At 40.6% G+C, this 25,279-nt stretch overlaps 1 protein-coding gene across 1 annotated transcript in view; it reads right to left on the bottom strand.

The window, feature by feature from the left end:
* Window positions 1-24,994, bottom strand: part of SMURF2 (SMAD specific E3 ubiquitin protein ligase 2) — a 58,720-nt gene extending 33,726 nt beyond the window's left edge. Inside the window, exon 1 of the mRNA XM_058038731.1 lies at window positions 24,739-24,994. Within this exon, the coding sequence (XP_057894714.1) occupies window positions 24,739-24,790 (52 nt within the window). The 5' untranslated portion in view covers window positions 24,791-24,994. The remainder of the gene's footprint in view (window positions 1-24,738) is intronic.
* Window positions 24,995-25,279: the final 285 nt, after the last annotated feature.

Here is a 25,279-nt window from a genome sequence, read left to right as displayed (position 1 = left end):
AGCACCAGCTCAACTCAAAGTGAAACAATCTTCTTCCATTCTCATCTATCTCAGGACTTTTTGTACAAAACCTTTCCCACTGGTGGGAAAAGTACCAGAGTTTCTGCTCCACTTTTCTAACAGTTTCAACACTGTATTAAAACCTGTCCTGAATATTCTGATAACCAGCTGATTAATAGTTCCTTGAGAATAAAAGCTAAGGAAGTTTGGTTTCCTATGGATTTATGTTTCATGGTTGACTGAGGGCTGTGGCTGAGATTTTCCCTGGGCATTCACACAGAGCCTCTCCCACCAGGCTCTCCCTGGTTCAGCAGCTCAGGATCTGCTCCAGGTCACTGCCAGGGTCTCCTCTTTATCCAGGCAATGACTCCCACTAAACTCACGGGATTTAATTATCTTTGAGTCCTCTATCCCAAGCTCAATTTAAGCTAAAGATTCAAAACCAGAAAGAACTAAAGGGAGGTTTCTTTCCCTTGATGATTCTGGACCCAACGCTCAGATCCACACAGCCCCACCACTAAAGGATCCTCTGGAGGCACACAGGCACTGCAGGAGGTTATTTATTATTTGGATGTGCTCGTTTTAAGGCACTTTTAGTTACAATTCTTTTGAAACAAAACGTTAAGCTATTTAAAATTGCACTGGAACTAGAATGCGAACCAATGGCTGGATACACTGAAAAAGAGCAGGGGGTGTGTTGTACCATAAGTGCATCATCAAATGACATTAATGGCTTCTAGCACACATGTGTAGATAAAGTATTCATTACAGAGTATCAGTGAGTCAATGGATAGCTATGTTTCTGTTTATTACAGACTTCCTGGGTAGTCTACAGAAGAGAACATTAATATTCCAATATATATGTGCCAAGACAAACAGCACACCAATTTTACATAGTATAGATACATTAAATATTTTTTTATCATGCTTTATGATCTCATTCTAACATATGCTACTCAGGTCTGCTCACAGAAACATGAAAAAAGCATTATGTTATGAGCTACCCAGTCTCCTTCTATGACAGCTTTGCTACACAGCCCACAAATATTCAAAAATAGGAATTAAGTGAATCATATCTGCCAATTTCCTTTTTCTTATTTATTACTCCTGTGACTGACAAAGAATGGTTTACTGAAAAATAATTTAACTATTAAAAGTAAATGCAAAATATTTAGTATCCCCAAACCCCTGTAATCTGTGTTAGCTATTAAAATTTACATGCAATTATAGAGGGGGCGAATAATTGTTTCAACTCACATAAAAACTGAAAGGAACTATGACTATTGAAAAGGTCAATTTTATAGAAAGATAAATATTTCTCTCTCATTTTCTGAACTCTGTTTATTCTTTTTGCTAGTTACTGAAGAACTCTTGTTGCAACTGCTGCTAACTTTGGAATCATTTTTACAGAAAAATCCAACTTTTAATGACATCAAGCTGTTGTTAGGGAAGGTAACCTATGTTATACATTACCATTGCTTTTTATGAGTATTAAAAAGTCTGTTTATTTCAGAATAATAAGTTTATCAGTAACAAGAGGTCTCCGCAGAAGGAAGAAGAACATGAAGCCCAAGTGGAAAGGGAGCTCCAGTGCAGGAAGCTTGCATTGAAAACAAGTAAAAAGTGATAAAGATCTATGAGATTTCACAGAATCACCACCTCTCAGACATGAGCTCAGAGTCCTCAATGATCTATTCACCTCCAAAGGCCGGGTAACACCAGGATGAGTGCTGAGGAAGCAACATTAGAGGGAAAGAAAGTGCTATGTGAATTCAAGGAACCCGGACATTTAAGGGCTGCGTATTCAACCCTGGTGGGTATTTCCAGTCTGTATCAAACTGTTTGTAGCCAATTTGTTCACCACATTCACCTGCAAATCAGGAACACCACTACTTTACTTCACAGGTAGGTTTTATTGTTGCATTACTTGCATGTTTGTAGCACTCAGTTATCTGTTATAATGCGCCTCTATTTATGACAAATGACAAGGTTTAAATGTGTTTGTACCCAGCAGGGTGAGGTACAAACACCTCAGGGCTACAGCTGTAGACAATCATTTTACAGATATATTAGTATTAAAATTCCTATGTAAAAATAATATTGCTTAAGCCATCTTAAATAAGTGGTTTTTAAATGTGTATATTTGAGACACACCAGTACTATCAAAGAAAGATTACGGAAGACAGGTAAGAAAATAAAACCAATCATGAATGTCCATGGAAGTGAGCACACTGCTGCACAAGGAAACACACAATCAACACACTGAAGTCCACACACGGCTCAGCAGAACCCCCAGCCCATGCCAAACATCCATCCCTAAGAACCCACACTGTGTCAACAGACAGCCCTGAGGTTAGGGGGAGGAAAGCACTCACTCCAAAGCTAAGATTATGTTTTCTAATCTTCTGGCTTTCCACGTGTCATCACCACAGAAGAACAAGTTCAGCCTTCTGAATCCAACCAACAGTTTTAACATTATCATTCCTGTTGGTTTTTTCCTTCCCTGAGGGGTTTTCTCCCAGAAAAACACTTGTTCAAGAACATATGTAACACACGGGAGAGTGACAGGCTGCCTATCAATTTTTACCACAATGGCTCATTTTGAAGATCTTTCTTCATCTTTCTTCCCCTACAGAAACACCATCTTTTACTGAAAGCCATTAGCGCTGGGTTTTGTGATCAGATCCCAGTTGTTTGCATGTTCTATGTGGGGCAATACAATCACTGAAATAAGTCCCAGCTGTAGAAACACAATGCTGTGCTGTTGCTAATGTGTGTTGTACTGATAATGAATGGTCGTCTATGCTTTAATCTGAATAAAGCTCCCAACTGCTCTGCCTCTCCTTGCCAAAAATTCCCCTTCCTCCTCCAGACTGTGGTTGCATTCCAATTACACTGCTGATTGGAATGAGCCTGCTTGGGGGAGGGAGAGGGAGGAAGGCAAATGAAGCCACACTCACGCCCCTCCTCGCCTTCACGGCTGCCCCTGGGACCCAGGAATTGCTCGGGTGTTTGAACCTAAGGCTGACATGATGTACTTTTCTCCACAATGTACAAAACTCTTTGCAAATTCACTTATTTCTTTTAGAAAAGCCATTTGTGACAGGCAGACAGCACACGGCGCACAGGTTCCAGCAGGATGGCTCAATACTTTAAACATTTTTAAACAAATTCCTACTGGTTTCTTCCATTGTTGGCACACTCACAAGAAACTTATATTTTTCTGCTTGCATTCCCTCCTTGGACCTGCCTGAATTCCCACATGGGAAAATATAAAACAGGAGGTCTTCAACTATTTATTGAGCAAAGAGCTGTAAATAATGCCGTACGGATTTTGCAAATACAGCTGTTGAGGTAATAACTACCTCAATTAAGGTTTTGAAACAAAATTGTTTACCCTAACTATTCACATGAAGTTTTATTTTACAGTTAATCTCTCTGAGGAGTTTTTTTTTTTAAGGTTCCATTTCCTTTGAAAGGTGCTTTTTCTGCAAATGAACAAAACGTGACAGAACATGACCGTAAAACTGAGAGTTTACTTTTGCTTAATGAAATTCCTGCATTTTTGAAGGTTGCAATGGATTGCTGTCAAGAGGGGACACACAAAGGCAGGTAAACCTAGCAAATACTGTATTTTACAGGTGCACAGGGGTTTGAGTGGAGGTCTTGCAGCATGAAATGGGTCAGAACACAGCAGCTGACCATTATTCCGAGCAGACTGGAGCACGCTGGAAGGTTTCAGGTTGCACCCAGCAGTGCAGGGGGCTGCAGCTGTTCCTCCCCCAAAGCAGGTCCAGCACAGGGATACAAGGTAGAGCAAGAAGCTGAAGTGGCTTAACAGAAAATTAACTTCTGGGGAGACAGATTAGTTCAATGTTGGCCCCTAGAGCTGCACAGACTGACCCTGCAGTCACGCCATGTGCAAACCTGCAGCAAAGGAAGTGCCACAAGCACAAGGCTGCAGAGCTGCGAGGATCAGCCAAGCTGCCCTTGCTGCAGTTGTGCTGGGGAAGTGCACCCCATAAAACAAAATGCTACCCCAATGTTTTCATTTCAATGCAGACATATATTTTTTCCTCCTGCCTCTGTTTGGCAGCTGCAGAAATTTATTTTACTAAAAACAAAATTAATTTTGCCACCAGTATACCAACATAACCAGTTAACACCCTTCAGGTTTTTAGAGACACAGTCATCTCCTTAAACATTCAGCTGTTCCATTTCCCAAAGCACACTCAGAACTGCAGAACTAAAACACAAAAAGCACTTCTCTCCTAAGTACACACACAATTACTTCCAGCCTGCTCTGTTTTACTTAATCCAAGCTGTTCCTTCTGGGTCCCACAAAGCAACTGAAATTCAGAATAACCCAATGAGTTCTAAACCAGAGTCAGTACAAAACATGTACACACAGAGAGAATGGTAGGATCATTATTTTCCCCAACTGTAAAATTCAGCATCACCCAAATCAATACTCCAAACTCCACCCTCTGCAGGGCCTGGTGGAGGGAGCACACAGAGCTGCAGGTGCCAGCACATGGGAGCCCAGTTCACCCAAGGACACGGGACAGGCTGATGCTGATTTCAGACACACTCTGCTCAATGACAGCCAAGGCAACCACTCTCCCCCAGCTCTGGATCCCAGCTCTGCAGCAGGACAAACAGCCAGGTACACCCCAAACACCATCCCTGGGCTGCTGCACCTGGGAATCCTCTCCTGATGGGAATTAGGAGCTGCTTGGATGTGTGTGATTCTGCTCCTGATGGGAGCCAGGGCAACTGGGAAGGGATGGTGGCATCCTCAACAGGCACAGCTGCCTCCCAGCACACCTACAGCTTCCACTGGTAGGAAATTAATTTCGAATTCTCTTACAAACTTATAAACCTTGTTTAAATAGAATGCAAACTTAGAATCATGTACTAATTCTAACTCTTACTAAGAATAGGCATTAGAATAATTCAAAAGTATTAATGGATTTTTAAAGTGCTATTTAATATTAACATGTCAGGTTGCAGAAAAATATTCTGAGTGACATATAAAAGCATCACTGCTAGACTGATATCCAAACATAGCTTTAAAATAAACTCCATTAAAATATGCATTAGTATAAACATGGTACTAGAAAAGCACTTTTAAGAAGAATTTCCTTTACTAATTGTTATAATTCTAAATTTTCCCATAAACACATTTCTGTAAGTTCAACACAAGCCAGATGTTAAATCCTTAATACACTACATGTAAAGTGAAACCCATTTCCAAGGATCACATACATTACAAGCATTGTCAGTTAGAAACTTGCGTCTCAACAACTCAGAATTTTTCCATGGGACTAAACAAACAAACCCACAATAATCAGCAATATGCATATCTGGAAGTGACAAATGACCTAATAATGCAATGTAATTTAAACTACTGCAAAAGATGCCAGAACTTAACACAAAACCAGTCCATTTTCTGTTCAACTGACTCACTCTAAGTTCTCCACAAGAATTGCCTGTGCTGTGACTCGATTTAGAATTCCAGACCCATATGACTTGCACATAATGTAACTCATGGAGTTTAAAACTCCACATGAAAACATCACACATTTATCAGAGAGAACAAAGATGCAATGCATCACTGGATAGAAACAGTTACACCAATAAATCATTCATCTCACGCAATAATAAAATTCTGGGAGAGAGTCTCCAAGGCTGTTTGAAATTCCCGTAAGGGAAGGACGACGCGAAGCGACTCCAGACTGCAGCAGCGACTCGTGGCCACGGCCAGATGGAGCCTGCCCAGATTTGCCATGTTTAGACTCCTGTTTTTACATCACGATGTCTACTTCACAGCATTGTTCCACTGTAAACAAAAGGCTTCCTTTTCCACTTCTCCTCCCTCACTCCACTCCAAGCCAAGAGTAAAACAAACCACAAACCCCCCAGCCCATTGAATTCCTCCTCGGTGCAGCTCCTGCATTCCCGTTTCCCAGCTCACGGAGCGATGGGCTCGCTGCCACACACGTCACCCACCCTATTCATGTGTCCACTGTGTTTGATACGCCTCTCAAGGGGTAAAGGAACGAAATCATGCTGCCACTTCTGCAATGAAGATAGCAGCCCTCCCCAGGCACTGCAAACCCTACCAGAAAGCTTTACAAGGCTCTTTCATGGAGATTCACATTCATTCAGGTTAAGTTCAGTAAGTAGTTGGGTTTGGTTTGCCTTTTTTTTTTTAGCTAGATACCAAATGTGTAAATTAAAGGTGAATGATACAAATAAACCATGCTCATAAGGGATCTGTGTAAACGAGGGCTTCAGCCACAGCTCAGTGAGAAGGAAGCAGAAGTAACACGTGGGAAACTTAAAGAAAACAAAGGCTGTTGGGAATATCTGCATTTCCTGGTTCAGGGTGGATGGAGCCTCTCAGACCAGCCAGGATGTTTCCAATGCACAACTTTCATACACTATAAATTCCATTTCTCTTCTCCACCCTCCTCCAAAATGGCCTAATCATCCCATTTCACCCATTTTTCAACATCTGAAAAACCAACCACCACTGTACCGTGGAGTTGTGGGACAGACACCACTTACAGAGACTCAAAACTGTGCTGTCACCTGGGGTGGGGGTAACAACACAGCTTTAAATTAAGAGCCATTAGAATGCTTTAAAGGAAAAAGCCAGCAAAGATCAATTTTCAGACAAATTTCAAAGTTATTCTGTTTCTCATATCGGTGACAAGTATAAAATCACATTCCAGTAAACAATATCAGGGTGGGAAATAGAAATCCATTAAAAAGAAGAAAGAATCCTGCAACTTTGCTCTTACGTCTCAATTATTTCTTACCTTCCTGCAATATTAAAAAAATAGTCCATAAAAAAAATCTTTAGAGTATCATTAACAGAATTAACTAATCTCAAACTGCAGAGGTGATTTTTATATACAAGTGTGAGTGAAGTAAATACATATTGGAAAAAAATAGTTTTTAAGAGCTCAAGCAAAAAAAAGGGGGTCACTCTTACCTCAAACTCTTAAAATTGTGCTAAAAATCTTACCTCAGTCATTAAAGACTTCTTTATAATAAAATAACATACTTTATATATGTTAGTTTTTAACCCAAACAGAATCAATTAACCTAAAATTATCAACTTGTAAAATACTTAAGGGAGTACAGGATCATTCCTCTGATGGGTAAATAAAAAAGGTACCATGGAAATTCACCCATCTGTTTCTCAGTTTGTTTTGATAGGAACAGGAGTGGGGGGAAAATTTAATGGGAGAAATAAATGAAGGAAAAATTTAATGGGAGAAATAAATGATAGCTCTGCCTGATATATTTCATGCACTGTGCTGGGGACAAACCTGCCAGCAAGGAGCAGAGCCCTTGGATTTGTTTCACTGCAGTAAAACTCTCCACCCTCTGAATGAGCTGCAGTAGAGGCAACAACAAAAGAAATCCATGATCTAATTACCAAGTGGACAAAAATGCCCTGAATTTTACAAAGGGCTCAGACAAGAGGCACCTGCAGCTAAGTCAGGCTCCTGGGGTCAGGGATTGTGGGTCCCTGCCAGCACTGTCAGGACATGGCCACACGTGGGATTTCAACAGGAAATCTCCAAACTCTGTCTCTGCTGCAGACATGGTCCCTGGGGAGCACCACTACTGCTGGGGCTTTGCTGGGAAGAGGAGAAAGGAAAAGAACCAGAAAAAAAAAAAAAAAAAAAGAAAAGAAAAGAAAGACCCCAAAACTACAGACATCATTTACCCTTCACAAGTAATTCCCATGCCACTCCAGCAAAATGCTGGACATATTGATTTTATCAGTACTACCAAAAGGATTGTCAGATGCTTTTTAAGAAATAATTCCTAAGTCATGAGAAAAGCTCGGGCAACAACTTTTATTAGGGAGAAAAAAAGAATTCTGGCATTTCAAATATATGTTTAAGTATTTACAAAAAATAATCCTCTTAAAATGTTAAAGAGTTCAAGAAGGTCATGATTTTGATACTATCACTAACAAAAATCATTAATTAAGCATCTGCCCTTAATCCAAACTCCTTGTTCAGCACAATTTTGTTGTATTACTACACCTATGTACTGACATTATATGGGGCAATACAGATGAGTAATGTACTCTTACATCCTCCTGCATTATCATCAATATCCACAACCTCAGACTTTCTGTCTCCTTCATAATATGTGGATCCTGCCTCTTTCTTATTTAGTACAGTTGGAATATTCAAGCACAATATCCCTATATTCACTTTTTTTTAGAAAATTTGTTTTAGTGGAAAGCTTTCAACTCTGGAAGTTGCCTCTCTCTCTTTGGATCTTGACAGTTTGGTTTCTGCCAAAAATACAGCAAGGTCAGCAGGAAGGTGTGGGGACTACACACACACCTTTACCTGGTCATGCCTCTGATGATTGAACTCTGTCTGTACCTGCAGAAATGCAACATCATCTAAATCAGGAAAACTCTTGCACACATGGAAAAGCAAGACAATGTCACCATTCAATCATCATCAAAACTCTCCTGTAGCTCAGTCCAGTCTTATCCCCCACCACACACCCTCATCTCCAGGAGATTATTACATCATTAGCCTATAGCTGAATAAACTGAATAAGTTATTGCAGTCCTTTAGTATGGACAGATTCAGTTTGGTTGCTCTGTTTAAACAGATGTGTCCTACAGAACAAATCCAAACAGTTTAAGAAGCTGCTGCTGTTGAAGAGAGATGAGCTAACTGAATGAGCAATCTTATTTATTTTTACTGAAGTAAAGTAACTTACAGGAAAGCCTTGGTTTTGTTTTACTTTGGTTTTACACAAGTTGCTTAAATTATTTACTCAAATCAGTACAATTTACATATTACTGTAAGAAATAATATAAAAGGGAATTTAAAGAAACAGAACACCAAGAGATTCAGATGAAATAGCTCACCAGTGCGTGGAAATAAAGGATCTATTGCCATGCCATTTCAACTACAACTTCAGAAATCTTTTGGGAAGATGCAATGCTCAAGAAGTAAAAGTACAAGAATTTTTTTGAGAAAGAAGAACACAGAGTAGAAGATATTAAGCAGGGTAGAGTGAAGATTAAGAAAGATAATGGGGAGGAGCTGAGACTGAAAAGAGTATAAGGTGATTACATGAATGCAAAAAGTGTAACACTGTGCATCAACACTCCTAGCAGTTCAGCAAATGGATAAAAACTCAGGAAAATATCCCCAACAAGTTCAAGAACGTGTCATTACAGAAGGCAGAATGGCATCCAAGTATTTCCAAGGACCTCACACCAGTTAAGGGACATGATGGGGATTCTGAGGGGACACAGAAATTAAAAACCCTCATTTCCCTGCAGCCTTTCACTCCAGAACCCTGAACCTCCTGCAGTTCTGCTCACAAAGTGTTACACTGAATAACTTCTGATTTCTCCCATTTCTTACCTGGCTGCACAAGCAAGGTAAGAGCAGACCAAGTTTCCCAGAGGAATCTTTACATGCATTTCCTGACCAACTGCTCCTTGGACATCTCAGCTGCTAACTGAGTGCTATCCCAGGGCACCCAAACAGAATTATTTGCTAAACAAATATATTAACTTTCCAAGTACAATGTTATTTCCTTTCACAACTATCTTCTGACATCTCAATTAGTTAATACTAAACACCTTCCAGTGACCTAATTCCTTTAGTTTCTCTATAATTTATGTATCTTGGAGCCAATATGACAATTTATAATTGTATAAAGTATAATTGTATATAATAAATAAGATATAATAATAAATTAATTATAAATACCTGATCAGTTCTATGGAAACAAAGAGGGCAGAGGCTTTTTCCTTTTTACATTGCTTCATCCAACTTTGTAAACTGTACCTCCTTTCTGCATTAACTAAATTTAAGAATTCATAAACATATTTCCTGTTCATCTTTCAGCATTGTAGACTATGAGTAGCATTGTTAAAGTGATGCAAGTTTTTAAAATACTAAAAATCAAAATGCAGTGATCGATAATGTCCTACATTAAACTACATCTCCAGCTAATCATGTATTTTCACTAAATAAAAGCAAATAAACTGCAGTAAATCATTTCAGGGAGCTGTGCCTGCACTCCTGGTGCTCACTAAAAGGTGCTGTTGCTGAAGGGTCACAAGACAAGAATGCTTTTTAGGATACACACAAACATTGTGTCCTTTAGCTAAAAATAAAAAAAAATTACCTAAACACATTCAAAGTTCCAAAAGAGAGATTAGAAGAAACAAATTAGTCTCACAGATTTTGCTCCTGAATACAGAGTGTTCTTCAGGAGACAATAAAAACCCCGGGCTTGGAGAAGATAAAGTGTTAATCACATATTTGGTGGTTTATGAGCCAAAGCAGTCTGAGGTTTAAACTGCTTCTGCTCAGTGCTCATCCCATTCAGAGACGATGAATCATTTCCCATTTGGCAGCACTTCTGCCTACAAGGCTTGTCTTCTGTGAGATTTCTCCTGTAGCCTTGTAATAGATTTGCTAATTTGGTACACCTGACTTTGAGCACAGGCTATTGTTGCCAGCTGTCAGACTAGACCTCGTCCTGTTTATCAGACACATCTCCAGCAGCCCCAGCCACAGAAACACAGCGCTGCTCACTAATCCCGGGCAGTAAATTACTTTCTAATATCCTTGTTTTTCTTACTCTGCCAAAATACCAACACATCACAGATTTAAAGCAATAGCAAAATCAATTTATCCTCAGCAGCTGGGCTCATACCAGTTGATCCAATAATCACTTTTTAAAGTCATTTTTACTGTTCTAGTCATTCTGCCCATGAATTTCTGAGTTCCAGCAGTACAGGTTTGATTGTTTTACACAAAGGTAACATAAGCTCACAGGGAGTGTATTCTAGTTTTTTAGGCAGGACTCCACAAATTTTGAAAGATAAATCAGAGCAAAACAAAGTTTCTAACGCCTTACACATTCTGAAACATTTCCCCATTTCCCCCAGAGCTTTGTGCATGCAAAAGACAGTGCATTACTTGCTGTTTATAAATATTTGTGTGGACAGAAGCTCAGGGTAGGGGCAACAGAGAAAACACAGGGAGAGTTGGGTGGGTTTTGCTGTTTTGGGTGGGTTTTGTGGTTTGGTGTTTTTTGTTGTTTTTTTTTTTTTTTTTTTTTAACTTCCTTACAGTGAAACATATGAAAAAACAATTTGTGTATGATATTGTTATGCCTAAACAAAATCTACCAGAACTTAATCCTTTACATTCCAGATGACATAAATCAGGTATACAGACACACAAAATGCAGCCCTGGTCTGTACAGGTTTCACACAGAGTGCTCACAGCAACACATGCCCACATAGTAGATGCTCTTTTGATACTCTTACTCTTCTAAATGTTTTAAACCTCCATGTAGAGAATGCACATTCAGCTAACAAAAAATACTGAGTATTGATGTTGCTGTCTCAGGGGGCTGTGGAGCCACTTACTCATCTCTATCATTAAATCTGGCTGCTGAATTCATGCTGAGCAGTCAAGGAAATGCACCTGGACTCTTCCACCTGGGACTGACTTGAAAGGCCAGACAGAAACTGTGATTCAACACCCAAAGACCATTTACCATGAGCAGCTTCCACACCACCCTGTGGTTTCCTTCTGCTGTACCTGTCACCAAAATGAAATTTCATTTGCCTTGGAGCATAGCAGAGAATCCCCTCTGACCCTTCTCTCATGACAAAATCCATCCAACACCACTGCAAACACCCTGAACCTGCAAAGGGATCACAGTCTGGGAGCTCAGCTGCTCTGCCAGCAGAGAAACCTGGGAAAGAGAACAAAATCTTGGGATTTTAGGAAATGGAGGTAAAGTAGAGCAAACAACAGACTCAAGAAACATAATTACTCCATTGCCTTGCAATAGCTACACAACCAGTCTAGTCCCATGTAAAGCTGATGTTCTTGCAAGTCAAAACACCTGTGTATGTATATATATATTCAAATATATAAAATACATATTATATAATATAGAAAATAAATATTATATATATTATATATTATATAGTGTATATATTTTATATATATACCAAAGATTATAGAGTATATATAGGTTTTTATATATATACACCTATATATATATATATATAAACCTATATATATATCTATATAAGTTTATATACATATACCTGTGTATATATATAAAGGTTTTTCTTTGTAACATTTGACATGATGAATCAGATACTGCATTTCAAGTATTATTCATCTGTACAACTTAAGCTAGCCCTGAGGAACTATTAAAGAAAAATATTTGCCAGGAAAAAATAACCTAGAATATATGATTCATTCATTTCTGAAACAATAAAATGGGTCACTCTAACAAAAATAACTATATTGTAAATACTTCAATTAAAACGTAAAAAAACCTCTAGCCAAATACAATGAAGAAAGCATGCCCTCAGAATAAAAACAAACCACTAAATGTGCACATGTGTGCAAATAACAAAACATCTTGCTGGAAAAAGGTAATTTTATGAAATGCAGTTAACACCATATCTGATGTAAATGGTTCTCTGTTTTTTAGGGATTTCATAGCCTTAGAACAAAGACACATCCCAACTCTCAAACATAACTATTCTCCTAATAAGCTGATAAATAGATATTTATTTCAGCAGAAAGTGATGCAGGTAGTGTACACCTAAAAACCAAACAGATCCTGAACATCCCCCTAGGAAGCAGACAAGGCTATGACTGACCTGAAATCATGATAAAAGGGATTAGCTGAACAAAATCATGCATTTAATAACTTTATAATTGTCCAAAGCACAAAGAGGTGTGAAAACGAACAGATTTAGGCAAAGGAGCAGAGTTTGGTTCAGACTAGTGTCAAACATTGGGGGAAAAGTGAACCACTGTTATGCATCAACAAATAACTGTACAATATGAAAACAGTCTGAAAACTTCATTTTTCTTCATAGTCAGACAATACTCAGTTTACTTAAAATGAAACCTTGCAGTTTCACATTTTATCAGTTTGTTCATTTTTAGTTTTCTAAAAAAAAATAACCACCCATCTGAATGCACCCATTACTTCTCCTCACTCTGTCTAGCTTCAACCTGCACATCTGCCTGTCTCTTGCTGGAGATACACCTGCCCAGAACAGGTGATTTCTGGTTTGTTCCTGCACTGCTCAAACTCTTTTGCAGGCTCCTTTGTGTGTGTTTCATACACACAGAGAGTCAAAGTGGTTCACAGCACTGGCAACTCAGTGCAAACAGAGAACAGGGCACTAAATCAAGCCCCTGGCACTGGAAGATGCTCTGGTGCAAATCCAGTGGGGATAAACTGTAAAATTAAATTTAAAAATAAGCTGTAAATTAAATTGCCCTCTTCTATACAGAAATATTCACAAAGAATGCAAGATCCATCCCAGTGTACAAATGACGACTGCCATAGCTCATAGCTTTCTCTGTCTGCTTGATATTTAACATATTAACATTGACTCTAACTAAAAAAGTTCAAATCTTTCATACTATGAACTCCTCAACAGCAGATAACACTTCTCTGAAAACTTGTAACTTCTGCACTTGCATTAATTGCAACTCCAGAACTCTTGTGAAAATACAGCACATAAATGAGCCAAGGAAACTTAAAAACTACATAATTCAGTTATAATTAACAGCAAGATTTCTGACCCTTTTAAAGTAAGAAAATATCAGCATTAATGAAGTGACCAAGATATTCTCACAATCAAGGGTCTTTTAAAAAATAAGTCTCAAGTTTGCTAAAAGCTGAAGAATTCCTTTTGTTCTACACATAAGGAGTAACCCTGATCTTATCTGCAAGGCTTTTTAGAATTATGTTCTGAATCATGGCCACTCAGAAGCCAGCCCTTCATTCCCTGTTTCTTCCATATAGGATCAAGGTGGTGGACATGTGAAGCAAAGGAACAGATGGGAGAAATTTTGGGGTGGGTGTTTTTTCCGGTTTGTTTTTTAAACTTCTGGCCTCTTTCCAAACATAACCACTCACATTCTTTGCATGTTATGCATCTCGAGCTCTTATAAAGCCCCCCTGCTGTAGATGACCCCTTCTTCCCAGTAGAACAGATCACCAGCAGAACATCACATGGGCACAAACAGCATTCCCTGGACAGAAAGCCAAGTGTTGAAAGGGCTGGAACAGACTCTGGGCTCCCTCTGTGACCCTGTGTCACATCCAGAGCTGCAGCACTAGAGCCCAGGTACCAACAGATCCCCAGTGCCAAAATCAGACTCCAAAATCCTCCCATTTACCCGGACAGCTCCTTGTTCAGGTCACTCCCTTCTCCTCCTCCCTCATGCAGCTTTTGTGCCCTGTGCATTCCAGGCAGTGCCTCTCTCCACCCCAGGAGCTCACTGAGCTCAGCTTTAGGAGACAGAGCTCAGCTCCTCACTAAAGCTGCCCAAGCCTTACCTGGCTGATCCAGCCCCACCTGCCATCACCGTGTCCCTGTGTGACAGAGCCTCTGCCCCAGAATAAAGCATTCACAAGAACAAAGCTTTTCTACATGATGTGCAATGTATTTTTAATCTTTTAATCCTTTTTGAAACTGGTTGAAGTTTAGCAGAATCTTCCCAAAATAAATGTGGTCTGATGTAGCTCCTCAGCATGACAAATGTCCGTGTTAGCCAGCAGCACTGAGCAGTGCTGATAATGGCAAGGGCTGACTGGAGCTGGCATTGTTAGCTCCAGCTTGGTATTCCAAGTTCAGCCAGAGTTATAAATTCCACTGATGGAAGTAAAAGGCCAAGATGTTCAGACAGACAAAGCAATTCCATGTTCAAATGACACAAAGTAGAAGCAAGTGTGGGCCCCAGAGCTCCCAGTCCCCACAGTGCTGAAGGGACAAGGAGCAATCCAAGGGTCAGGGTGACCAGGGACAATTTTCCTGTCCTGCAATGACAAGGGTGGGAGCAGGACAAGTGCATCTCCAGACATGGACCACACTGCAAAGAACTGTTGAAATGTGGACAATGAGGTTACTAAATTCCAATAAACTTATGAAAAATAGAAAGCTTTTGAATGGGTCCAAAGTCCTGCCCAGTGTAGATGAAGTTACATTATGCTGATACACAGGAAATAGCTGACTGATTCTACAGGATGAACAATTCACCAGAGGAAAGGAACTTTCAGGAAAAATGATAAATATTGTAATGAGGAAATCCGAGGCACGTATTCACAATGCCACATTCACATCTCACAAATGAACAGAAATTTCTTCATGATCCTCTGGCCACAGAAGCAAGTGAGACACAGACAAATATAAATACATAGGACCTCCCCCAGGCAGAATAACCTCTTGCTGTTTGGGAGGGGAACCAAGAACTTTACTGTCTATCCTGGTAGATGAGACTACAGAAGTTTTAACCTCCTTTTACCCCCCTCATAACAGCTTCTGAGAGAACATTGTGAACTGTGGGAACTGCTTGAGGAAGGGAGAGAAGACTTCACAAATATTTTATGACAAGCCAGGCACGACGCACGTACTACTGAAAATTACTCTAAGTCATTTTTTCCTTAAAGGCCTTCTCTTTTCCTGCTGCAGAAGAAAGCAGAAGCCAACATTTTAAATCATCTTTCAACCCAGCTCTTAAGAAGAAATCCCAAACATGAAGGATGTTCACAAAAGGGCCACAGGGTTACATGACAGCATAACTTCAGCATAAATCTTGTCCCCTCACATTAGTACAATCACAAAGACTTAAAACCTTTAACTTTTAAACAAAAAGCTGATATCCAACTATTGAGGCAAATTGGAATTATTGCATAGCACCTGGAATTTACAGACAGCATTTGCTTCTGTAAGAAACCAAGGGCACTTCTCCTGTGCAGCAGCATTAATAAGCTTGAACAGAAGACAACAGCAGTTTTTCCCCATTCCAACATCTCTGACCAAGAGTTTATTATAACTATGTGAGAGACATATATATATCTCTCTATATCACATGTATACATTTGAAGACTGTTCACCAGCACCCTGTGCTTCACCAAGCATCCAGAATTGCTAGCCAGACATTTAGAAATGCCACATATACAACCCACTGGAAATTATGAAAGATGGCACAAAATTTTGTTACCATTCTTCACAAGCTTCAATTAACAAAAACCTTCTGCAAAATCAGTATAAAGCATTTTAGAACTTTCTACTACAATTCCCTAAATAAAAGCCCTAGAAAATTTCTGCTTTTTCATGCATTATGCCCTTCTTTAAGTGTGGGCAATTTCTGTGTCACACACAGTGCACTCAGGCTTAAAGAAGGCATCATTTTTAATTAGTACTGCTGAGCAAGTGCTCTCCAGAAGATGTGAGGATGAGGTGCTTCACATCTATTTCAATGAGCAATGGGTATTTTGTTTCCTTTAAAATGCATGTATTTGTATTATCAGGGTGAAGAGAAATGCTCAGTATCTTCAGATTTCCACACTGGCAGTGCAATCATTGAATCATTACAGCCTGGCTCAGAGCTGGACTCCTGTACATTTCTTTACATTTTAGCCCAAGCACAGGAACCCACATTTGTTTTCTGCTTCCACTATAAAGTGACACAAAACCTGGGAAACTCAGAGTCCTTTCACACCCCTTTGTCACCTCTTGAACAACTGTACCCCACTCTGTCCTGTTTCACCTCCACAAATGACCCCTTCTGCCTCTGCTTGGCACCACCTACACCAGCTCTATCCTTTGAAATTTCTTATATCATACCACCCTTTATAAATTAAGACAGAAGAACTTACTCTGCTGCTAAACAAAAGAGGACACCTAAATATTACTACAACTAAGCACAATGCTATTACTCATCTAGTCCTGCACAGTCTTCTATACAGAGCTATAAACTATTTTATAATCCACCAGGGAAAATAATGGGAAGAACTTCTTCTCTGAAAATAAATATTTATAGATATTATAAATAAATAATTTCAGAAGAAGGTGAACATTTTCTGTTAAGAGTCAAATTGAAGGACTATTTGCCATAAGGATAGCCAAATGCTTGGTACAATAAATGCCATGAATTTCTAATCCCAGGCAGTTAAGCATGAATGTAATTCTATGAATTTTATTCAGACATGTTTGGTTCCTTTGCACGCTTAAGGATTTTTATTTAAAATTTTTTTTAACTAGCCATGTCCATAAACATCTAACCCAGCTACATCTTTCCTCCCTCACCAGTAATAAAATTAATTTTGTACATTTTACGTTTTTTGCATAAAAAATACCTGCATTTATTATTAGATTGCTTTTTACTAAGATGAACAACAAATTACTAAGTACTCTCCATCTACTTTCCTCATGTACTACGACATGCACAGAGCAGGAGCTTTATCATACACAATTTTAGAAGTGTACAGCCCAGTCTTTGTCTGTATTAGAAAGAAATCTTTAGGTTGACCCAAGTTCAGAAAATGCCTCCAAATATTGCCAACACAAATTCCACCTCCAGTTAAATACAAGCACAACTGCATCTATAATTGAATTTATGTATGCATCTATATATAAACTCCAAATCAAATGGTTAGCATGTTAAATAGAAGCATCATGACAGATATAATTAGTTATTACTCCATTTAACTCCATCAGTAATGTTCAAATCTGGGTCAAGGCAGAATGAAAATGCCACCAAGAGCCTGCTGGTCTGTGAACCTGCCTGGAGCCAGCACTCATTTACACATCAACCCACCACAGTCCTCTACAGCCAGAGAAGCAGGGGGATGCCAAGAGATGGACATAATGTGGATATATTCCTCAGCTCACCCATCTGACAGCACAGGATGGAGCAGAGGGACATGTGCATCCCCAAAACTGGTGCTGTGGGTTGGAAAGCTTTGCTATGGCATTGTCACTGCTGTGTTTGTGGCAGGGTGGCATCACACGTGCTGATTTAAGCATCAGTGGCACAATGTGGGTACACAGTTTTACTGTGACCTGTAAATTACACAGTCTGGACATTCTCTGCATATTTGAAACAACTCAAATGAATTGTTACAGAAAGGAAGCACTGAAGCTGTTCCAGTGACAATCCCACAGCCATGGAGTGACTCTCCCTTTCTCCAAGAAAACAAGTCTTGTAACTTGGGTTAAATATGCACTGGCCAAGAGTCACTCCACAAAATCACCAATAGGATACAGCCACAGAAACTCACATACTGCTACTTTTTCTTTCACTTTCAGAATTTTGTAAATGTGAATAACACTTCATCAAAAGCAGTATGAGTTACTCATTTCTGGGGATATCAGCCCTCTGGTCTGATCTGCCAAAGCAATAGCAAGAAAAAGTATTTTGAAGTGGAAGAAAAGCAATTCCCAAGAGTCTGCAGGATGCTAAAGTACAGCTAATAGTGCACACAAATATGGCACATGAGCAATAACTGAACACCAATCACCCCAAGTGCACAGTCTCAGAAGGCCCAAAACAGAACCATCTTTGCTGTGGATTTAAACTCAAAAGAAACAATGTTCATGGGCAGAATGTCAAAAGATAGTGGATCTAAATCCCAGCTTTACTTGGTTTATCCTTTTTATGATCTTCAGCTTGTCTATTCTCTATCCTGTATCAGTCTCCCCCTTAACCTCAGATGATAATGCTCAGCCAGTTTTGTCCTGAGCTTTGTTATCAACAGACAAAGACTTCTTCAAAGTTACAAGCAATCTTATCTATGCTTTCACTGGAAGTACTCAAAGATGAAGTAGTAAGAAAAAATCAACAATTTGCTTCCTTGAATATATTACTGACAAATGTCCCTCAAGATCCTGATCCTGTTCCCCACACAGGGATGTGCTTTGCTGACAGCAGGCACACACAGCAGCTCCAGCACTGGGGTGAATCCTCCCAGCTCTCAGGAGTCACGGGATGATCTCAGCCCTGCACGTGTGATGGGCATTCACATTTTATACATTAAAGCAGGCACACAGCAGCCAGGGCAGGAATGCACTCGTGCCTCTCAGCCAAGTCAGAAGCCAGCTCACGTCACGGTTGTGAGGAGAGCAGGGAAGACACCCAAAGAAATCATCCACCCTCTTCTAAAGGCTGCAAGGAAGGTCTGGCCCAGTGGTGAGATGTCATTCCAAGTAAGATGGCAAAGCAAGGAAGCACTTCAAAGGCCATGAGATAAACCAGAACAAAACATTAAAAGCTGTCTTCTTTCAGGGATCTACCCATTCACCTTAAAGACACAAAGACAAAATGTTTTCATCTGGGGCCTGATCAGATTTTTCAGTGTGATTAACAAAGAAAACAGAAAATAATTTGTCACCACTAGATGAGATTCTCAGCTTTGTACAGCCACACAGACAGACACTACAGTACAGTGTAAACTCCTCAAACTTCACTGAAAACTAAAATTCTAAATATTACTTGCTAATATTCCACCTCCAGGATTACTTTTATTGTTTTTCCCAGCGATAGCTTTAATTTTTTTAAACATTAGCATTAGGACTGCCTGCAGATTTCCCATATGTCTCCTACACATGTAAATCCCTGCCAGCTTCTTTGTGATGCTGTGCTGATTGTACAGCCACAGGTGAATAGTGGCATTTTTAACTGAATGGCAATCTTTTAACTGAACCCTCCCTCTAACTGTTTCCCTACTGCAATTTCCTCCCCCAAATCCCTTCTGATCTTTGTTTTCCTTGCCATGATACCCCATTATGTACTCTTGAACACAGACATATAATTTTATACCCAGATGAATAAAACTTTGTCGTACAAGCTGAATTCATAGAAACAAACAGCTGAAACTGCTCCATACAGCTGCTCGGTTGTTTATTACAATTCTTTGGCATCTGTATGATCCACAACTGATTTATATGTATATAAATATCTATAACTGTACACTGTGTATAGAAGAAAGGATATATTTACACACACACTTCATACTTTGATGAAAATACTGAGGGCCAAGCAGCCATCAGTCCCTGCACATCTGATCAGACACGTCTATTGACTTTGTTATGACTGCACCAGCTTAATCCACTGACTATGTAATTTATTGATTGGGATTTCTTAATGACACATGGCTTACAAAAACCAGTACTTAAGTCAAATATACCCTCCATGAAGGAACCCCATTGTTTTATTGCTGACCAAAGCCTATCTAACTACAGGCCGCTGGTGGGAGAGGCAGCCCTGCCCTCTTTGCAGCTCCTTCTCTGTATCCCTCCTCTTCAATACAAAAACCATTTTTTTTCCTGGTAGGATTAGCTTTCAGCTCATCCTAGAGCTACACAGTTGCTGGAGTCAACACAAGGGAGGGCCCAGAAAGTGAAGCCAGGGACTACAAAGAGAAAAAAGAAAAGCACTCAGATTCTAAACTGACCTAAAATGGCACTACAATTTCAGTCAACTATGAAACCACTGCCTTGCTACATACAAATATAGGGAGCTCCTTTATCAATGCACTGATCAATGATAAAGTACAATACAAATATAGGGAGCTCCTTTATCAATTGATTGATCAGATGTTCCCACAGTGAAGCTCTCAAATCCATAAACTTCAGTCCTGCTTCCACCACTGTTGTTGTTATCTTATTGTATTTCATATTTCTAGAGTCCCATACTCTTGTTATGATATTCTTAAAGTCCATACCTTCTAGCTGGTTTTCTACCATGCTGCTCTTCTCTGCTGTGCAGTTCCTCATGGCTTCACAGGGGCTCCTCCTGAGCTCTCGACCCACCCCCTTTTATCCCAGTTATCTTTGCAAGCCACAGCTGCTGCCCAACCAAGGACTTCACAGCTGTGGCTCATTTGGAATAACTAGGACCCACTAATCCAACACACAGATTTTGTAGGGACTCTCACTACACACCACCACTGCTGGAAAATTTAGGATTCAGGTAAAGCACTGTCTCAACTGGATTAATTTAAAACTTTGATTTATCCACTGCAAAAACCAGATGTGAACATTCCACATTGTTTTACAAAGCTCAGGAATATTCTGGCTTTTTATGAATAAAGGATGTTTTGCAAGAAATATCATTAGCATTACAACCAGAGTTTCTATGGTCTGGTAAAACAGCAGCACTTTCTCCTCCAACACTGTAAGTTCCCAGTGCAGTCCCACCTTTGTACTGGGAGGGCTGAATGGACAGTAAAGCAGCAAGAGAGAAGAGAGAGGGGCAGCACACGAGATGCTGATCCATTTTCCACAACACAACAGCCAGTGCTTTTATTTCTCTAATCAGCAAACCCTGCAGGAAAGCTGGAAGCAGTAAGAAGGAGGAAAAACAAATCCAACAACTCTTCAGGCCTACGTCTGGTTCTGTACCAGCAAAACTCTTCCAGCTCATTCCAGTTTTATCCATGGGATATTTATCACCACTTTTTCCAGCCCAGTGTAACTGGGTTTTGTGGCTATGGAAGTGTCCTTACTTGTTAATAATTCAGAGACAAACACTACCTGCAAAACATGAACTAAATAAACTTCTGCACTGAACCTTTACTCAACATATTCAAATGCTCACAGAGTTTTGAGGACTTCAAACTGATTTTGGAAAGTATCTCCTTGATAAAAACACCTTATAGGCTTCAGAGAGCTGTCATTGATCTCCTAAGTGAAAGCAGCCACATGTGGCTATTTTAACATTAGAAAATTCACATAGTAGGATATAAAATATTTACTGAAAACAATGGTAATTTCTCAGTTTTCTGAAGAATGAAAGATCAACACAATTCAACAATGGGGTGAACAAAATCAGCATGTTCTGACTGACAGTGTAGCGTATTTACAAATCCACGCATTCAACACAACACTGAGAAAAATCACACTAGGAATGGAAGGGGATGATTGCACTTGCAGCTTTTGTAGAATTTTAATGTACTCAGGATAGGACCAGATCAAATGGTGGTAAATATGTGAGAGTCAAAGAAGCTTTCCTTACACTTCCTTGGACATTGTTATTACAAGCTGCTAAGATAAATTTTGCAGAAGACTAGTGCAATTCTAGACTTTAGCTAATTTAAATTACACTGCCTATATTTTAATCAGAAACAAGGATTTACACCTCCTGCTAGAAGCATCATCAGAAGCCATGACCCTCAGATTTTAACAATTATCCAGAGATTTTTTTTAAACCCAGGATTATGTGAACTGTATCAACATAGGTATCACTAAACACTCAAGTGATATTTGCAACAAACAGCCAAACCTTTGCAAAAGAATAACGTTTTGTAAGAAATGTATCACACAGATGCACTGTAATCTAAATAAAAACTTACTAGAAGTATGCCACCGCTGTGGCTTGTCTCTGTTGTGGAACCCAGACCTAAATAAACTGTTAAACACTTAGTGTAAAGGTATGCCAAACATTTCTCAGAACTTTCTTAAGGTCTCAACAAAGAGTCAACCTTTTTTGCAAAATGAGGCCTAGGTTAAATATTTTATTTGGCTCCTCAAGATGGACTGAGAAGTTGGGCACTAGCTCCAGATCAGTTCTTGGACTCACATCAAACATTACCCTGTCATTTATCCAGTCAGTCAAAACAATGTTTTCCATCTAAACCTTTAATGTTTATGTCCTGAAAAACTGCTAATTGAATCCAGTTCTTGAAATCCATTTTTTAATCTATACCATCTAATTTAGAGATACTGAACAGAAAAGATAAGCGTTGAACAATGATTGCAGAATTAATCCCATAAACATTCAAGCCAAAACAGAAGACTGCTAGTTTCATAGAGCCAAAGAAAATTAAGATTAAATAGCATTTGTCAGTTTGAGAATAAACTTTTAAAAACACTGGATATACAGATTCTTTTAATTCCAAACAGTTTTAGAACTCAGGAGCCCTCCAACTGCTTTTCCAATCAAAAAGGGTAATCAAAACCACACAGATCACTTAAAACTATTCCTAGGCAAGAAATGACAACATGTCAGCTGAATTAATAAAATTCATTGTTTTCCTTAAACATGTAAAGCTTCCTTACAACAAATGACCCTACGTGAAACAGCTCCCCATTAGCTCAAGAGAAAATACCTCAAGCTGCTCAGCTGGAGACACAGGCCAACGTTTCCTATAAGCTTCCAATAACAGAACTGCTCCTCAGTGCCTGCCAGAGCTGCTAACCCTGGAACAGTCCTAAAAAGACAATTTTGCCTTCATCCCATGCTCTGCACATTCCCTTCCTAAAATACAAGATTCCAAGAACACCCAAAACCATTCCTTGGGGTTGTACCTGCTGCATTTGGGGGCTGGCCACAGTGAGTAAAAGCACAGCCTGCTTCTGGTCACAATCACACTCCCCTCAACACACCGAGATTGTCACAGACACAGTTTCAATATACGCTTAATCCTCAATAAAAATAAAATATGAAACGAATTTGAACACAAAACACAGAGGTGAGAAAGACAACTCCCCAGACAGTATTTTCCATGCTTTTAAATAAGGCTACAGACCATTTGTAATGTTTCAAAGATAAGCAAGTCTGAGCACTCACTGCTCAGGGAAAGAAAGTATTAAAGCAATAACCTGAGGAGAAAGCTACAAAACACTCGGTAAAAACAAGGCAGCACTGTTCCATGCAGCAGCAGCTATGCTCATTTTAGGAGTTTTATTTCCAAGTGTAATATAGAGACACTCACAAATCTCCATGAAAACTAGATTACAAATCTAGTCTGAGTAATTCCAAAGTAAAACATAAGCAGATACATTTTACTATTCCTGTGAAAATAACATACTTGGAAAAATCAGTATGAAAACACCTCTCTTTATTAGGCATTAAACTGGAGATATTGCTCACACGCCTAAGGTAAATATAACAACTCTTAATATTTTAAAAAATATTTCTTTTGCAGGCTGCTTAGCTAGACTATATAAAGATGGATATTTACAGTGAAAATCTATACTCTTGTAATTGCTTACCTTCGTGTACTGATGCTTCAGGACACACAGTATCATTTATGTGCTGTAGAACTTAACAATACTTTGAAGAAAAGAGCTAGATCCAAGTGTCCTGAATTTTTTTAAAGAAAGCTCCAGCAGAATTTCTAGTATATTTTTCCTCTAAGCCTGTTTATCTGGGATTTTATTTGGAAAAGGGCATAATTTTAAGTATTTAGACCAGATTCTTTTTCTTCCCAGCATGCAGGTGAACCGTTTTAATGGTATTTTAAAATACCAGAGGTCAAGTGGTCTGGAGGAGGGCAGGACAAGGCACTTCACCCAAGAACTGAACAATCATAGAAACACAGAATATGCTGAGTTGGAAGGGACCCACCAGGATGATCGGGTCCAGCTCCTGGCCCTGCACAGGACACCCCAAAATCCCTCCCTGTCCCTGAGAATGGGACCAAAGGCTCCCGGAGCCCTGCCAGCCTTGGGGCTCTGACCACTGCCCTGGGAGCCTCTCCAGTGCCCAATAGTCTTAGCTGAGGAAATCGCTTCAAAACCCCGACAAAACAACAACAATAAACAAACAAAGAGATCAAAACAAAGAGTGTGGCAGTTTCTTTCGAGTTTACACCGAGAAAGCGAAAGGAAAATAAACGGCAAAGTTGGGGTGCGGTGGCTGAAGTTCGCCCAGGCGGCTGCGGGCCCCGGGCCGGGCGGGCGGCGGAGCCCGGACACGCCGAGCCGGGGCCGAGGGGAACCGAGCGGAGGAAAACCGAGTGCAGGGAAACCTCGTCCTCCCCTTCCCTGCGAGGCCTCAGGGGCCGCTTCGGCCCCAGGTTCAACCTCAACGACACCCGGAGGAGCCGCTCCCGCCCCCCGGCCGGGCTGGCCCCGCGCCCCCGGCCCAGCCTCACCTGTCAGCCGCAGCTTGACGGGCCCGTTCCGCCGGGCCCCCGGGTTGGACATGGCCCCGGCCGGGGCTCCCCCGCCGCTGCTCCGCCAAGGGCTCGGGGGAGGCGCGAATGGAGCCGGGCCGGGCGCTCAGGGCAGCGGCGGCCGCCGAAGGAGGAGGAGAAGGAGGAGAGGCCCGGATGTGCCCAGCGTCGCCATGAGCGGGGCCGGGGCCGCGGAGGAGGAGCGGAGCCTTCCCCGCTTCCCTCCGCTTCCCCGCCCCCGGGCCCGAGCACAACAAAGCCGGGACGGAGCCGCACGGACGGACGGGCTGGCGGCGAGCTCGGCTTCTCTGCTCTCCCTCCGTCCCTCCCTCCTGCCCCGGGGAGGCCCTGCCCGCCCTCCGCGCCCCGCCTCGGGTCAGCCTGGGGGGGGAACGGCGTCAGGTGGCGGCGGAGGCCTGGAGCTGCCGGCCAGGGAGGAATGGCCGTGTCCTGGGAGGGCTGGGGATGAGGAACGATGGGAGGAATGGCCGTGTCCTGGGAAGGCTGGGGATCGGAAAGG

This window comes from Melospiza georgiana, chromosome 21 (assembly GCF_028018845.1).
Source record: "Melospiza georgiana isolate bMelGeo1 chromosome 21, bMelGeo1.pri, whole genome shotgun sequence".
Classification (NCBI taxonomy): Eukaryota; Metazoa; Chordata; class Aves; order Passeriformes; family Passerellidae; genus Melospiza; species Melospiza georgiana.
The sequence above is the reverse complement of the archived record's forward strand: the minus strand, read 5'-3'. Positions and strand labels throughout refer to the sequence as shown.